At 34.6% G+C, this 18,567-nt stretch overlaps 1 protein-coding gene across 2 annotated transcripts in view; it reads right to left on the reverse strand.

The window, feature by feature from the left end:
- The window catches only part of ADGRA1 (adhesion G protein-coupled receptor A1), a 392,880-nt gene that overhangs the window by 292,486 nt on the left and 81,827 nt on the right, over nt 1–18,567 (reverse strand). For both annotated transcript variants that reach the window (XM_026710526.2, XM_087932478.1), the window contains exon 3: nt 5,594–5,665. In XM_026710526.2, coding sequence (XP_026566311.1) covers nt 5,594–5,665 — 72 coding nt within the window. The remainder of the gene's footprint in view (nt 1–5,593; nt 5,666–18,567) is intronic.

An 18,567-nucleotide genomic window follows, 5' to 3' on the forward strand; every position in this document is an offset into this window, starting at 1 on the left:
ACACTGTAAAAACAAATGTATTTACACATTTTATTAACTCAAATAATATGCTCGCCCATCTCATGAATGCAACTTTGGGGAACTAAAAGCACATTAAAACAACATTACACAATTTTCACGGAATTAAAAAAAAAAACAAGAATGGTTACCAAGAATGAACTCAACAAGGCAGTAGCACAAACTTCTCAAGGGGACATCTGATCTTCGTCCAGAACTTTAGTGCTTTACACAAGGCTCGGAGGGCCCCTCTGATCTGAGGCAGTATGACGTTTCAGAGGACAGCCACTGAACCAGAAATGATGGGTTTCCAAGGTTTCATCAGATGGCATTCTTTATTATTCTTTAATTGAAGGAAACCAGAATTGGCAGGTTGAAAGAACTGGGCAGAGTTGGTCCCACAAATATTCTATGCCATGAAAGCTTTATAAATGACAATCTAAAGCAGCTTGAATTAATTTTATTTATTTATTTATCAAGCATGTATTAGATAACAGATACAAGTATAAACATGATTATTAATACATGAAATGTATTAAAAGGGAGCATTAGGATAGGGACAGTAAGCCTGTTGGTGCGCTTATGCATGCCCCTTAAAGATCTCTTAGGAATGGGGTGAGGTTAACAGTAGACAGTCTAAGGTTAACGCTTTTGTGGTTTGGGGAAGAAATCACAGAGTTGGGTAGAGTATTCCAGGCATTGACCACTCTGTTGCTGAAGTCGTATTTCCTGCAATCGAGTTTGCCTGGGGTAATTCAGAAAAAGAAAAAATGAACCTGGTGGAAACCCTGACATAACTGAATTAGTTCTAGAACCAATTACAGTGTAATTCATTCTTTTGAACTGCAATACCATAATATGAATTAAAATGATCATATTAAAAAGTGGGTATTGCTCTGTAATGAAGATATTTAAAGATAAATATATTATCATGACACTGTGGGCCTATTGGGCAAACAACACAATTAGTAATGATTGTTTAAGTGTGTGTGTGTTTATTCAATTTCTATAGCACTGATTCTTTTAAAGTACTCATAAAGGAGAATTAATTAGATTTTCACTAATTTTTAATTGTTTATGAGTTACAAACCTACAATCAGACAATATGTATGTCACAAACAAGCAAAGTTTGCTATGTGAATCCAATCAGTGAGAATTAGCACCAAGATTTTAATGGTATTCTGCAATTAGCATCTCTAAATTAAATAATGCAAAAAAGTTTATCAGTAAAAATATAGGTTTTTAGTATTCTGCTAAATAATATCTGTTGAGTTCGAAATAATTTCTCTTTAAGGAAAAATAGCATCTATCTAGCACCTGGCCCAGATATTCAAATATTTATATTAACTACCTTCTCACTAAGGATGCATATTCATTAAACAGCTTGCAGATTTATGCTACTTCACGTGTCATGACTACAGCAATTGAATAGCAAAGATTCAAAACCAAGTGCTATTCCCTCCACATACCAAATATGCTATATATTCTCATAGTGAATCATTTGCAGAAATATAAATAAGAAAAAGGGAAATATCATTATGCATCAGATTATTTCTACACATCTCTGAATTCCTTCCTATTTTTCCAGATCAAATCTTATGTCACATAAATCATGTTTTTCTCTTGTAAATGCTTATGTTAGAAATGCTGACTATAAAATTAATCTTGTGAAACCACCAGACACGTGGCCCGTGTCCTGGTGTTGTTTTTTCTGGTAGACACTGTTTTGCATTGATTCACAAGTTCTGCCACTGCAACTACAGCACTGAATTACTGCAATGCTGTCAGCCCATGAGAAGTGTTCCAAATGAAATTGATAATTTTATGAATTTGGCAGCCTGTGCTTTTTCCAACTGATTCACAAAACCTCCTGTCACTTACATATGTCTGCATTACGTTAGCTGCTTACTTTATACTCTGTGGAAAAGATAGGAAAGAATAAGAAACGGTATAGGAAGGAAGGAAGGAAGGAAGGAAGGAAGGAAGGAAGGAAGGAAGGAAGGAAGGAAGGAAGGAAGGAAGGATAAAATAATCTATTTTCTAATCATAATTTATGAGACAATAAGTATTCTCAATGTTTTATAGAAAACTTGTATTAACTCAGTAACAACCTTGCTTTACCATTATAACCAACCAATTCCCTGCCTCTGTAATGTTCCCCACAGGAGTGAAATCTATAGTTCTGTGATAACAAGAAATATTTTTGTACTTAAACATTATAGTGGCTTTTTGCTTTAAGTACACATATTTCAGGATATTTCCTCCAAGTATCTTCAGATTCAAGAGATTCTAATTCAATGGTCTCTGGTTTTCCTCAGTCTCATGCTTGAGAGTAAGCACAACCATTTCATAGCTTTATAGCTTCTCTATTTTTCCCACAAGAGGTCAGGGTTGTGTTATTATAATACATCATCTCCACAGCAGTAAGTTTCAATTGTTACAATTTTCGTATTTTCACATATTTTAATGACTTAAAAGTCACTCCACAGCAGTGTTTCAATTGTTTCAATTTTCATATTTTCACATATTTTGATGACTTAAAAGTCACTCATATTTACAGAGTAGAACATATGTTTAATTGGTGCTAATATCTTGCTATTATTTTCTCATATTTTTTTCACATTTGTAATTCTATAAAATATGTTTGTTAACTTTCTATTTTTGAAGTACAACTTTTGTGCAATCTTTTAATAGGATATAGCCATGCTGAGATATAAACATGTATATATTTAAGTATATGTGCCTATCTTTTGGTGTGAACTATAATTGTACATATAATTGAGAGGCAAAATGTAGTAGATAATATATCCATAAATTTTGATCTACTTTATTATCTAACAAGCCAAGCAAAACAGCATCCTATGTTTCATAACACACTCTTTTTACAGTAATTTTACTTAGTGTAGTATAACAAATACTGTAGTATCTTTATATTCTAATTTTTAGACTATTACTAGATGATCCATGTCCTCTTGGGTCCATCTCAGAAATATTATTTTTTTCTAACAGAGGAACAGAATGACTACACTGATGATGTTACCTAGTTTAGTAATGGAAAATCTGCAAGAAAAAGCCCAGCTCAGAAAGCACTATGGACTCCTCATTTGAACCCTGAGCTACAAATATTCTTTCCTATCAGTAGAATGGCAACAGCTGGGCAAAAAAGCAGTGGGAGCAGGAGTGATTTCCAACTTCCTGCCAGCTTCTCCCTAAGTTTACTTGCATATTCCACCCTTCTTTCCCTATTGAGGTCTTGTTATTCAAGGTGGATATTGTCACGTGGAGGAATTCTAGCAGTAATTAGTGCTTGCCACATGCAGGTGGTTCTCAACAGGTGGATCACATGACCTCAGGACACTGCAACCATCATAAATATGAGTCAGTTGCCAAGCATTTTAATTTTGATCACCAGACCATGGAGATGCTGCAATGTTCATAAGTGTGAAAAATGGTGATATCACTTGTTTGAAAGGTCACTAAATGAACTGTTGTAAGTCGAGGACTACCTGTATTCTCCAGTGGGTTTTCCCTTTCCTCCTTCATCTTCTGTCTCTTCATTCCGTACCTTTCCTTGTGATTCTGGAGATGTGCAGCCCTTTCATTCTCTGGTTCTTCATCTCTCCTCCTCTTTCTTACTACATCCGAACGACGTTTGGGATCATCTCTTGACCATAACATACCCCCTTCTCTTTCTGACATTATTTCATTTGGGTTTAATTTAACCGTTGTTGTTTTTTTACAATATTGTTCATTTCCATTCTCACCTCAAAACAGTTTAGAATTTTGTCAGCTTCTCCACTGAATTGAAAGAAGCTGTCAGAGACATTTTAAAAATAGAATCATGTGACCTCTTGAGAGTTGGGATAGGACCAGACTACCTGATCTTCAGCAGCTGAAGTAGAGGCAATCTACACTCACTTTCAGAGTAGAAAGCAGTTGAAAAAATAAATCAGGATGGGCAAGGACTAAGGTATAGTGGATAATGTATTTGACTAACACCAGAGAGATCCAGTTTCTATTCCATCTGCAACCAAAGCCTTAGTGACTTTCAGCCCAACCTACCTCACAAGATTATTATGAAGGGGATGCCCTGAATTCCTGAATAAAGGTGGGATACACACACACCTATATATATTTTTGTGCCAGAGGGGAGGCATATAAATATTTTTTGTGCCAGAGGGGAGGCATATAAAACAATAAAAATATCTAAGCCTTTCTTCATACATCTTAAAATTACTGCTTCTTTAAGAGTCAGCTGGGGGTCAATTCCTTGTTGCTGGGTAGTGGAGGGAGTGAGGGAGTGTGAGAGTGACAGGGAAACTGTCATAGAACATTCAGAAGAAGCATCATGTCATTGCAGCAGCAGCCTGAAACAGCCACAACTTTTTCAAATTTCATTCCCATAGGAATCACGGATTTTGACCACATTCTATACGTTAGCCCATTTGAGGTACCTTGGTTTTAAAATTGTTGGCCTATTATGTATTCTCTGCCTGGTTAATGATAATGACAATGAAAGATTTAGTATGTATAGATTTAAATTCTTTTGCACTGTCACCTACATCTACAAAAATTTTGGTGATACAAAAATGCTGAACACAGTGGGGTATTTTGGAATGTTCCAAATAGTATTTTTGTAGACTACTTAAAGATAAGAATCCACAAATTCAGTTTAACAGCATATAGTTATAGAGATCCCTAAAAGAACATCACATTTGTTAGATAGTTAGTTAAATAAATATTTTAGGATGCTTATTATGTTATATTGCTGGACCAAATCTTGTGACTGAATCTTAATACTGATGTTAATATCAGTGTTTCAAATTTTAAAATTTTACTGTTATGTTAAAATATTTTAGGGTTTTCTGAATTAACTAATTTTATAGGTACAGTACTTTATCACATTAGATGATCAATTTTTGGAAATATTAATACCACATAAATATTTTTGTTTACAATTTCTTTCATGTAGATTATTGCTATACTATTAGCATGCAACTTTACTCTTATTTTTCTGCACTTTTTTGCACTTAGCTCTATTTAAAATTACTAATGTTAGAAAGGGTAGAAGAAAGAGAAGAACAATCAGCAAATGTATAATTATGAATGGTCAAGGGTGCACTATTGGAAAACTGGCAGGACCAAGTTGAGGATAAATCATCCTGGAGAAAATCTATCTACATAGCCACCAGGAGCCAACACAGACTTAATGGTATATAATCATCATCAATTTTAGATATAAAACTGTAGCATGTACTGTCAATGACCCCCCATAAAGCCTATCCATTCTTCATTTCTTTATTTTTTTCATCTGGACTACATTGTTTTGTCAATATATGTTTATGATACCATCCAGCATATGCTGCAGGTAAACCTAAGTGAGAACACAATTTCTCATATGTTCAATTTCTTGTATGCTTGTAGCAAATATTTATTTAAAATAAATCATGCACAGGGGGAAAAAAAAAATCAAACTGCTATCATACAGTATCCTTTATCTTATAATTGCACGATGATATATTCCCAATTCTCTGGAGACCAAATAGCAATATCAATAGCGGTATAATTTTTAATTTCAGTTGCAATTAATACTTACAGGCGTTTCAGTTCTGAAAGTCCATAGAAGGCTCCTGGTTCAATGTTACTAATTAAATTATTCTTCAAATCTCTGGAGATAACAGAAAAGAAAACCCAATTAACGTCTAGTATACATGAAGCTTTATATTCACAGAAGTAGGAGGATAGAAAACAAAGCTTTGAAACTGCTTCTGCATATATTAAAATCAAAGAAAATATTCTTTTTAAAAATTGTTCCTTTCTCCTCTTACATTAGAATCCCTAATTAGAACTTCCCATCTTTAGTTCACCATCTTTAGGGAAAATATGCTATTAAACTAGCAGGAAATAACCATATGAAGAGTTGCATTGCACTACATCAATACACTACTATAGGTAGTCCTCGACTTACAATTGGTTCATTAGTGATCATTCAAAGTTACAACGGCCCTGAAAAAAATGACTTATGACTTTTTACACTTATGACCGGTACAGCATTCCCATGGTCACGTGATTTACATTTGGATGCTTGACAACTGACTCATATTTATGATAGTTGCAAGGTCCCGGGGTCAAGTGAACACCTTTTGCAACCTTCTGACAAGCAAAGTGAATGGGGAAACCAGATTTACTTAACAACTGTGTTACTAATTTAACAGCTGCAATGATTCACTTAACCAATGTGGCAAGAAAAGTTGTAAAAATAGGGCAAAACATACCAAATTTCTCACCTAGAAACATAAATGTTGGGATCAATTGTAACATTAAATTGGGGACTACCTGTACAATCTGTGTTCCAATCACTAGCACTATGTATAGATTTATGAAGTACAAGATATGCAGGCAAGGTTTCCTCTATTTTTTGACATGCCAAGTAGTTTTGTGCAGCTTTTTCCAAAGTATAAATTTGTGTGCCACAATACAAAAAAAGTAGTTAATTGTAAATACATGTAATAGAGACAGGTTAAAACGTTCACATATTTCTTAGTTAAAGTATAGAAAGTAGAAAGTGGAATACTGTAGCAAGTCACATATGCTTGTAAAGTCATTCCCTCAAATCATTTTTTACTCCTAGCAACTGTCCTGTGCAGTTTTCAGAAATGGCGTGCCACTTCCTTTTCCCCTAGAATTGAGAGAGGGGGACTGGTCCAAAATTAGTCAGTTAATTCATGTCTAAGGCAGGACAATTTCTTAAGTTTGATTTAGAGTAGCCCGATACCACACATAGGCTTCGCTGCATATCTACACCGCAAAGGGGTTGATGAGTAACCATAGATTGCAGATGGCTGCAATTAGGCTGATGCGCACATGTCCCAAATCCCAACTGCGTGTTGTACAGAGGTGTGTGTTCTATGTGATGATTGGTTGGTCTGAATTCCTGTTTTGTGCTGTTTGAATGCCCACTAGCCAGAACATTGCATTTGCTGAAATATAAACAGAACACCTCTGTAATATCCCACAAATGACAGAGGTATATATTTCCTAATGCTGGAGAGGTCTGCTTCAGTTTTAGGTCTGGTGCCTTAAATACTACACTAAATTGAGCCTACACATACCCACATACTTATAGATTATACTGCAAACTCAGTATTCACTGGTAATCGATAATTGGAATCAATATATTGTTAATCATTTTAAATTATTTTTCTTTTTTTAAAAATTTAATATTGTAATGAAGTGTTTTTAAAAAAAAACAGGAAAGAAAAATACACACACCCCACTTTCTTCTTATCCCATTCTTACTTTTCTAAAATGGATTCTGACCTATTTCAAATTGAATTTTTTGTAAAATTAACAATGATCATGGGTAAAATCCAAAACTCAGTAGATGTTTTGAAGGGAAAAATAAGGTGTGGCTCAATTTACAGCAGGCTGATTGCAACTGTATGGCTGGAAAAGTGCAAACACTGTCAAGTGCAAAAGGGATCTCCCCCAAAATTCTGACCCCCTGAGTTTTATGATGCCTAAAATAACTATTTTGGAGTAATTTAGTTTTTACCAAATTTTTATCATGTGTGCAGATTTGACAAGCAGTGCAACACATCTATAGCAGAAAAATCCTCAAAAGATTTTTCAAATTTGATATTAAAAAGAAAAACTACAAAAAAGAACTAAAACTACTTCTGTGAGTGTGAATTAATCCATTCTACCCAAGAGAAATAATTAAGATGATTCACAATATATTACAAACAAATGAAAAATAATGGAAAAAAATCTATCCATATTCAATGGGAGGGATTTTTCTTAGATTTAAATATATTTTACACAACTTTCTTTGCATTGCACTCTGCAAATTTTGTTTTTCAATCTATGTTGAAAGTTAGAAGAGTTTATTCAGTTTACAAAATGCATGTTTAAATCCTATTTTTATAAGGCATGAGACAACAAGATGAAATTCTGAGATTTTTATAAATTCTCTCTGTTACTTACCAAAAGACCTCAGATCTATTTTGGTGAGTGAGTTACAACATTTATAAAAATAAATCAGACTGATTGGTATTATCATTCTGGAGCAGTCTTTCTCAATCTTGACAACTTTAAGATATATAGACTTTAAGATGTCTTATAAAAGTCATCTTAAGTTCACACATCTTAAAGTTGAAAAGGTTGAGAAAAATTGCTTCAAAAATCACAAGATCCCCATTTGCTAACTTAAGGGCCCCTCTAACCATAACTGCTATGATTTTAAAGCCCCCCTACTATTTTGAGAAAAGAATCATAGTAGAAGGCCCCAAAATGGATATTATAACTCAAAATCAAAAGAAACCTCCAAAGCATAAGTGAGGTCGCTGGTCAACAAAATATTTCCTATCGTTGTCCTAAATGGAATCAAAATCAATGATCAATTGTTAATACATCATAATTTGAAGGCTGAAATAAGTTTGTGGAGCCAGTGACATGCAGTATAGTAGTTCAGATGTTATGTTGAGACTGGTTGTCACATAACTGGGTGATTCTAATCTGTCACACTCTCTCTGCCTAGTTTACCTCACTGAGGTGCTATAGGAAAAATCAGGGGAGACTCCCACATATAGCATCTGGACTTTCCAGAATATAAATATGTTGCCATTCTTAGGTGGATAATTATTATCTTTAAACAACTTATTATTACTTATTTATTTAACTTATATTGCTGCCTATTTGCCCATGGCGACTCAAGGTGGCTTACACAATGTAAAACCATATTTTTTTAAAAAAACCAAAAAATAAAAATAAAAACAATAAAAACTAACAAAAAGAATCAAATAAATTAGTAAAGTATAATAAAACAAAATTGGGGGGGGGGGAACCAACTCCCACCCCCTACCCCGATGACAGCAGATCACACTAGTCATTTGATGGATTCCATCCCTCTCTGGGTTCCCCAGGCCCAGGCAAAACCAGGTCTTCGGTGCCTTTCAGAAGAGTGCTAGAGTGGCGGCCATTCTAATCTCTGGGATAATGATATTCCAGAGAGAGGGAGACACCACGGAGAAGGCCCTCCTTCTGGGTCCCACCAGATGTATCTCCCTCAGGGGTGGGACCCGCAACATTCCCTGCCTCCCCGCTCTAATGGGTTGGGTAAATGTGACTGGCAAGAGACGTTCCCTCAGATAACCCAGTTATTTATGCTTAAAAGGGGAGGAAAAATAATGGACAATACTAGCTGTATTACTATGACACTTTATAAATTAAAGTTTTGATGATATTATCCATTCAGTCGAATCTGACTTTTGGCGATTCTTCGGGCCAGGTCTCTCCACATCTTCCGATCTTGTGCTATTTCTTTGAGTTTTTCTCTTCCAAGGATAATTACTTTCACCAGTGAATTCCCTTTCATGACATGGCCAAAGTGAGTGAGATGCAGTTTCCTGATTTTGTCTTAGTGTTTCCTTATTAGTCACTTTTTCTGTCCAAGAAATATACAGTAGCCTTCTCCAGCACCACAGCTAAAATGAGTCAATTTTCTTTCTGTTTTACTTTTTTAAGCTCCAATCTTCACAATAGAGCAAACTAGCCTACATTTGGTTGCCAGGTTGATGTCCTTGTTTTTCCATATTCAAATTAGTTTTAGGTAAGTAAATCACTACTAATGTAGCTTTGTTTTCTCATTATATCCAATGAGCTGCATGGCCCAATTGTGCCCTGTCATTGGGGAAATACACATTTATTTGGGTCTCCTTTCTTCTATCCTTCAAAAAATGACCCTATACTTGTGCTTCTATTTTCCAGTAACAGTCCCCAGATGACAATACATGCTTTGCTACACAAACATAAACAAAGTTCTAACAAGACCATGCAATTTAGGGTTTTAAGTAATTGCTGTGGGGCTGCTACATTTAGATTGCTATATTAGCTGGGTTGCTCTGAGCACACTGAGCTAATTCATTCCCAGACTCATAAATCAGAAAACTATAATTATTCCACTGTACACGCCTCTGAAATTTGTAATTCGGTTATCCGATAAAAATACAGATCTTTGCAAATGTGTCTTTAGTGGAACATGCATTTAAAATGTGTATTTTGGGATAAAAAATAATTAGGATCATATCTTTTTATTTTTCATTTGCAAAAACAGATGCTATAACTGTATAAAGGCATTCAACTTCACTTGACTCAAGGGAGAAGAGTGGATGGGCCCAGGGCTCATTTTGGGAGATAGATTCATAGGTATTAAGGGATAAATAGGGCGTACTGGGAACAGAAAACTAATACTGGCTGCCCCTAACCTACATATTTTGTATCTCCAAAAGCCTCTTACAACAATATGACTTTAACTAAGCAATTCTGTATTCTTCTGGAAGTCAGTCTCATTGAATTTAAGGAGATTTATTTACTTAGCATAAGTAATGCTTTGATCTTTGTCTCCCGATATGAATAAGAGAAAGATAGTGAGGCAAACTCACAATGCCATTCACATTCATTCATTCATTCATTCATTCTATGATAAGACAAATTGTGTAGCCAAAGGGACAAATATTGGGCCAACTATCTTTTGACCTAAGAACAAAGGTGGAAAAGTGAATCAGATACAATCTGAGCTATAATAAACCAATTATATTATAATTCATATAGGAACTATGGTTGATGATTCTTAAAATCTATGAATAAAAAGAATTTCTCTCAACTAGTTTTCAGCAAAGTTTGTCAGCCAACATGTTCAAACTATCAGCTTTCAGTCATCCATTCGTAAAATCAATTTAGAGTTGCAAGTCTCACACAACTTCTTAAATTGATTTTGGATTTATTTCCTTTTTTAAAAACAACAACAACAATACCACACTGCATTTGTTAAAATGTAGTATTTAGGAAAATGAAATATCAATATGTATATAGACTTGTCTCCTCTTTTCTGTTTCAGTTATCTGGAAAGGACAAAGAAAAATTATTGCCTTATAAACCCAACCAAACAAATGTAAAAGGAGGGACCTGGTAGAGATATGTACTATGTATCGTAATAAAAGCTGTATGTAACTCTTCTTGTGTTTTCTAAGAAGGCAATCAGCAGGTTTGCTACAGCTTGAAGCAAAAAAACAACAACAACCATGCAGTTCTGCATACAGAAATATCCATGCCTGATATTTCTGCTGACAAATAACTCCTTGTGTAAAGCAAAATTATTCATGCTTGTTGAACTCCAGGGAAGAATATGATACGTTGTTTGTGGATATTGTGATCTCCGTCTTATCCCTCTAAGAATCTATGCCTTAACCTTCACCAGCATGTTTATTTTCTCTTGGCAGTTCCGTGTTATTCGTTTTATGTAAATATCAACTCTAACCTAGTTCTCAGAACTATCATAAATACTAAAACTGTAACTGGTTGTAACTCTTTCCTGAGTGGCCACAAAGGCAGAATAAATGCAGCCAACTGAATGAATTGCTTCCCCTCCATTAATCATTCAAAAGATGAGGCTGACCCTACTTTTGTGAACAAGAACAACAGTTTGACCCTACAAGAAAACCAAGTTAGCCTTTGGTAATTGTCCTTTTCAGCACAGGTGGGCCAACTGCAAACAATGAAGTAAGTTAAGACTGTAAATTCAATATTATGGTGATGAAATTTTTATAAATCTGGCCAAAGTTTCACTGGAGAGTGTGGGTGGGGAATAGGAAAATACTGTAGTTGGGAGAAAGTCATGAAGCTCAAAGAATCAAATATCCTAATTTATATGTCTTTATTATTTTTCATGGAATTTGTATTTAATATAAAACATATGTACGTATATACTCATGCCAGTAATGCTGTAATCCTGTCATTAATCACTGTTGGCCTTAAAATAGCTTTGAGATCACTTATGCATTATTGTACAGAGGAGGAACTAATAATAAATTACTAAGATTACTTTTTTTTCTAAATGCCCAAAACAGAGAAACTTGGAACTTAGGTTAACAGCATAACAGAGTTGGAAGAAACCTTGGAGGTCTTCTAGTCCAACCCCCTGCTCAGACAGGAAATCCTATACTATTTCAGACAAATGGTTGTCCAATTTCTCCTTTAAAACTTCCAGTGTCGGAGCATTCACAACGTCTGGATGCAAGTTGTTCCACTGATTAATTGTTCTGGCAGGAAAGTTCTAAGGTTGCTTCTCTCCTCGATTAGTTTCCATCCATTGCTTCTTGTCCTGCCCTCAGGTGCTCTGGAGAATAGCTTGACTCCCTCTTCTTTGTGGCAGCCCCTGAGATATTGGAACACTGCTATCATGTCTCCCCATGTCCGTCTTTTCATTAAACTAGACTACCCAATTCCAGCAACCATTCTTCATATGTTTTAGCTGCCAGTCCCCTAATCATGTTTGTTGCTCTTCTCTGCACTCTTTCTAGAATCTCAACATTGTGGTGACCAAAACTGGATGCAGTATTCCAAGTATGGCCTTACCAAGGCATTCTAAAGTAGTATTAACACTTCACATGATCTTGATTCTATCCCTCTGTTTATGCACCCTAGAACTGTGTTGGCTTTTTTGGCAGCTGCAGCACACTGCTGGCTCACATTTAAGTGGCTAGCACTTCATTTAGCAAATTAATTTTTTTTAGTTATCTAGGAATAGTTTTTCAAGCCGCCAGAAACAGAAATGCTTATCTGGATTAAGTATTCTGCAACACACAGAGATCTACATCAGCTATGCAGACTTATTATTTTCCAGAGAAGCACAGTTTATTTCTGCTGCAATTAAGTTGTTTGCTGCTAAAGGCCAAACACAATTACCATACGGGCTCAATTAGGACCATATAACAAGCATGGTCACTTTAGAAAGGATTCAAACAACATTTCTATCTTCCAAGTAACTCACTGTGTTTCAAAGGTAGTGCTTCGACAGGAAGCAGGAGTCGGAAAATGTGAATCTAATCTCTGGATAAATATTTTTACCTACTGGTTGAAACTACATAATGACTCTAGTGGACTGACCCATCTAATATTGGAAGACAAGTATAAATCTTCCTGGGAAATAGGATCCAAAAGACACTGGGCCTCTTTGATTACTCCAGTGATGCCATCACCAATCTAATCTTAAGAGTCAGATTAAGCTAGATCGATACTGAGGCAAAGTAGGATCTTAGATTTAAGCCAAACAAAAAAATAATTCTGCTTATACCCATGGTTTTGATCTGCTGTGATTATAATCAAGACAGAGCGGTATTCCCAAAGAGATAAAGATGTAGGGGCAGAAACTTAAACTATATAGAGAGATCTCATGTGGTGGGATTCAAATAATTTAACAACCAGTTTTCTGACCTAATGATTCTTCCAACAGCCAGTTCACCAAACTGCTCAGAAAATTAACAACCAGTTCTCCCGAACTGGTGCAAACTGGCTGAATCCCACCACTGGAGATCCCCACCACTATGATTTCCCCTCAAGGTAACTGACATTATGAACTTTAGCTTAGACTGTTTGGAATATTTTGAATGTTCATTAAAAGCTTTATTCTATACTTGTTTGCATCAATTTTTTACAGAACTAAATAAGAAAACCAGAGCAATTTTGGTTGCATATTTTCAAGCCCCATTCTACGTCCCTCCAAATTTACTGCTGAGATCGGCAAAAACTGTTTGGTATTAATTACACCAAGCAGCAGCACAGATGGGGCCAAACACAGAGCACCAGTCATGACCAAATGTGGCCAAAAAACCCTATTTTGGATCATTTTGCAGAACTATTTTACACAACGTAATCCATTGTTTTTTAAAAAACCCAAATTACTAAAACTTAAGGGTTAGTATTGTTCTGGCAGAGAATTTTGAGTTAAATACCAATAATATGTTTTTTGTGGTATGCGTGTACACATCTGAAAATAAATGAAAACCAAACTTCTGTTATAATGCAATCATAGAATGCTACATTAAGTCAATGCATGCTACACCAATTGCTCAGTTGTACAGCTGCAGAAATACTGCTGGAATATTTATTGGAAGCATAAAACTTTTTGGCAGTTTTATTGCTGTTTTTAGAACAGTAATAACACCACAACAGTAATTAAACACTCAAAATGATTCTCTTTGCAACTCCCAAAGCATCAGGAAATAGTGATTATCTATACCTGTTTCACATAGACCAGAATATAGACATGGAACTTCTTACTTCTGCTGGATGTTCTACTTTGATAAATGTTGGAAAGTAAGTAACTTTACTTGTTCTCTGGTGTCTCTGAATAGTTTTCTCCCTCTTGTACTCCAAAGAACCTTTTTTATTGTAGCATCTGGCACCCCCACAGAGCCTTACTTTTTAAATCCTGTCATTGTGTTTTTCAGCAGTAAAGCTGAATTTCAGAAGGACAGCTTTACCAGTAGCAACTTCTGTATTCATGCCAATTAACTTACTGCACTAATAGCAAATACTCCTTAGAAAATACATTCTCTGTGTGTTTATCTATAATTTGTTAAATCATGATTAGACTACTACAATACATCAAATCACACTTGGTGTATGTTCCAAAAATACAACTGCTGCAAAATGTAGCAGTTAAGCTGAATACTATACAATGACCATATTGTGCCTACCATGAAAAATCTGTGCTGATTGTTTTCCAAGATGAATTCAGGGCATTGTTTTTTAACTTTTAAGCCCTAATCTGTTTAGTGGCTGGGTACTATTTGCCTGTGTCATTAGCAATATGCCATGAATTTAAAATCTACAGGGGAGACCACCCTGTTGAAGAGGTCTTCCTTTACATTCATTGATCAGTCACTAAATTTATTGATCAGTATGAGAAAAGGGGGTTTCTCCACAAATGCATAAAATATTTTCTCTGGAATTGCGATTGATTCATATTTTCTCTGCTTCCACATGCATACCTTCTTATTCAAATATTGCCAATACTTTTAATAGCTTGGTCATTTGGATACTAAAAAACCACTGCTTTACAGAAAGCAGGAAGTCCTTGACACTATAGTACAATACTTTGAACTGCAAAGTGGAACAAATAAGCAATACATTAAACATCTGGCTGCTGAATGAAGGTTAAGAATGCAACTGCTCTTTGCTTCAAGATTTGCTGACATATTACACTTCAGCACTTAGAGGAGACAGATAATATCCAGTCAGGGTGTTTTTTCCCCCCAGCAAATTACCATCACTACAAACAAGTCTATTGGAATGATAACAAATGCACTTATTCATGTATATATTAAATAAGCATATAACAGAGAATTAATGTTTCAATTTCAAGAGTAACATTGGTTAGTATATAAGGAATTTCCAGATACATAAATTAGCTAAGAAATTTATGAGCCTTAAAAGTGATGGGAGCAATTATATGCTATTTGGTCCACATATGCTTAATTTTAGCATATGCAATCCTATTGCTCATTGAGCAGTAAGTCTTTTTTAGATCATCTTTTAAAAGGAAGATAAATCTTTGGCCATTTATATTAGAGGCATTTTCAAACCCCCTGCCTCCTGCATTAAAAAAAATCAATGTAAATCTCTGGGCTTAATATTTTTATTCAGCATTAATCCATCCAAGTAAAATGTACAAAGCAATTATAGATGAATATCTATAATCTTTGGCTGACATCAAAGGAGAGAGAGAGAGATGATAATATGCTCTCTATTTATTCAACCTATGCACTGAATAAATATACTCAGGGAATTTGGATTGGGAAGCAGTATTAAAACCACTGCCTCACCAGCACAGCCCTCTGAAAGCCTGGCATCTTTTTAAAAAAGGACTTGTGCTGTTTTAATGTCTCAGAATATTGACATCAAGAGAGTGGGTCCTTCTGATAGTTAGAGTCTAACTATTTAGGGATCTGATGATTAAAAAACAGCAGTTTGAACTGCGCTCAGAAAAAAAACTGACAAACTAGTTCAAAATTTTTATTAGTTAATCAAAATATGAAATATAAAGAAAAGTGAAAATAGGGAAAGTAAGGGAGGAAAATGGGAAGAGAAAATTTGTAGGGGAAAAGGAGAAAAAGAAAGAAAAGCATTGACTTCTGACTCATTTTAGCGCAGTAGAATGAGATACAAATATACAGCCTCAATTTTTTACTTTTACAGTAATATATGCTAGTTATTATCTAATCAGCAAAACCCAAAGTCAAAGTATCATTTTTTTCCACCTCAAGCACAAAGGCCAGAAGTGGTTCCAAAGGCCAGAAGTCTATTCTTTTTTATTATTATTATTAAGGCAGTCAAATTTAGCCGTCTCTGCTAATTCCATCTACTTTTCCAGCCAGTCATCCAATGTGGAAATAAAAGCACCTTTCCTTTGTTTGTGCTCTATGCACAAAATTGCACAAAAACTGTCAAAAATCCGATAAGAACATATAATGTTTCTCACATCTGATCTCCACTCCATAGATGAATTTTGGGGGTACTCTAACCAACAAAAACAATTGAACTAAAGTGAAATCTGGCTTAACAACTGCAGTGGTTCACTTAACATATGTGGCAAGAAAAGTCATCAAATGAGGCAAAATTCACTTAGCAACGTAAATTCTGGCTTCAATTGTGGTCATAAGTCAAGGACTACCTGTATTTTCTCCATCTCAGAGGAATACCATGTAGCCCAATCCATTCTACTTGAAAGATTAAATGCCTGGCATGAGGTTTATGATTTCCTTTATCTTTATTTTTATAATTTTATTTTTATAACTGTATTCCCTTTATATTTTAGGGGAAAGTAATAGTTTGATTAACTAAGACATTTCCAGAGAATAATAAGAGAACTTCTTAATATTTAAAATACTACAATTCAGTCAATCTCCATGAGGCTTCTGTCTTACAATTCAACTGCACTTAATTAAATAGAGGAACAGACCTCAATAGTCTGTTCATATTTCCTCTCTATTCATTGTTAAAATGAATGTCCAGTTAATATGGGAAGACAGATTCACTATTGGAAGGAATATTCTCAAGGCAATCCTGTTTTTAAAGGTAATTAGGAGGGAACCAACTTGAATTATGTTGCCTAAAATAATAGACTTTAAATAACTAAAACTATTTATCAGTTCAAAAAAGTTGAGGAATCTGATTTAGTTTGGTTCTGATATTGGTATCTTGGCAATCACTACTTGCTATGAACCTGATTTAAGACAAAAATCCTTTTTAAAGTTGATTTCCAGATTCTAAAGTTATTGTTTTTCTCAAAACAATGCAGCACAAATAACTGTTATAGCAATTTTATTAAACATTACAATTAAAAAGATAAACAATAATGCAAACAAGAAAATAACAAATAGAAAATACAGAAAAGAAAAAAAGTAGAAAAATATTAGGCAATAAAGCCAAAACTATAGCAAAGAAAAGAATATATAAAGAAGTTACTTCCCCTTTCTTTACAAGTAGAAACAATTTGAGTAACTTATCAGATACAAATAATCTCTTCTTCTTCCCATATTCCATCTCTTATCTATAAAAAATCCTTAAAGCCTCATCATTCAGTTCTAGTCAGCAAAAATCTATGTTTTAGAGCTTTGTTTTTATTTTTTACTTCATTCCTTTTCATAAAATCCTTCAAAATTTTAACAAATATTTTTGCGAATTCAATTTTCAAAAGTTATCCAAGTCATGCTCTTAGTTTGTCATTTGTAAATCCCTTCTAATTATTAAGACATAAGATGGTTTCATTTGTATATTCACTGTAACATGCTTATGCTTATGTCTTCATTTCCCATTTTTTCCCCAGAAATCCCACAAATAACTCAATACAACAAAATATATCTCTAGAGATCTCAATTATTGATATAATTATGCTCTCAAAACCTTTTTTTTTTGGGGGGGGGGAGGAGGGAGACAGGCTGTTTTTATGAAGGCATCAGGCGAAAACCAGGAGACTGTAAGTTCCTCCCCTTAGGTCTGAAAGTCAGCTGGGAGACTTTGGGCCAATGACTCTCTCAGCCCAACTCACCTCAGAGGGTAGTTGTTGTGGGGAAAAGGAGGAAAGAATTATCTATAAAAACCTTTTAAAAATGTTTTTTATTCTACCTTCATTAAATAAATAATAATGGCAGGATAATATTTTTTTAAAAAAACTGATACTTAAAATTGAGAAAAATACATTGTTTAGAATCAAGAATCTAAAGCAGGAATACAAAACAGTGAAAAAACACTAAATGAATCTGAAAATACCTCCTAAAATATTTTCTCGAGCCTTTTTAATTTAGAAGTTATAACTTAAATAACTTGGTTCTATTTTAACTTTTTTTAAAAATGTGGGCAAGAAAGGATCAAGTAGGAAATGAATCTCTAGAATTTGTGACAGCTTAAATTGTCCTGTTTTTTGGCGGGGGCCGGTGGTTTAAATCACCTATTCCCACAAATGTCTATCTTTACTTTCTTTAAACACATAAACAATTCATTATTTTATTTACAGAATTATATTCCACTACTGACTACTCCTACAATTATATTCCCAAAACTATAGTTAAAAGCATTTTTAAAAATTAATCTGATCTCATAGTGACATTACTATATCTCAAATACTGATATTAAATAGTTAAATCTTACTCATTTTTATAATATGAACTCTATACAAGCTCCATTCTTATCCCTCCTCTCCTCTGGCTGATAAGTGGTGGGAAAGGCCAG

This window comes from Pseudonaja textilis, chromosome 4, assembly GCF_049901715.1.
Source record: "Pseudonaja textilis isolate UNSWEBS1 chromosome 4, rPseTex1.2, whole genome shotgun sequence".
Classification (NCBI taxonomy): Eukaryota; Metazoa; Chordata; class Lepidosauria; order Squamata; family Elapidae; genus Pseudonaja; species Pseudonaja textilis.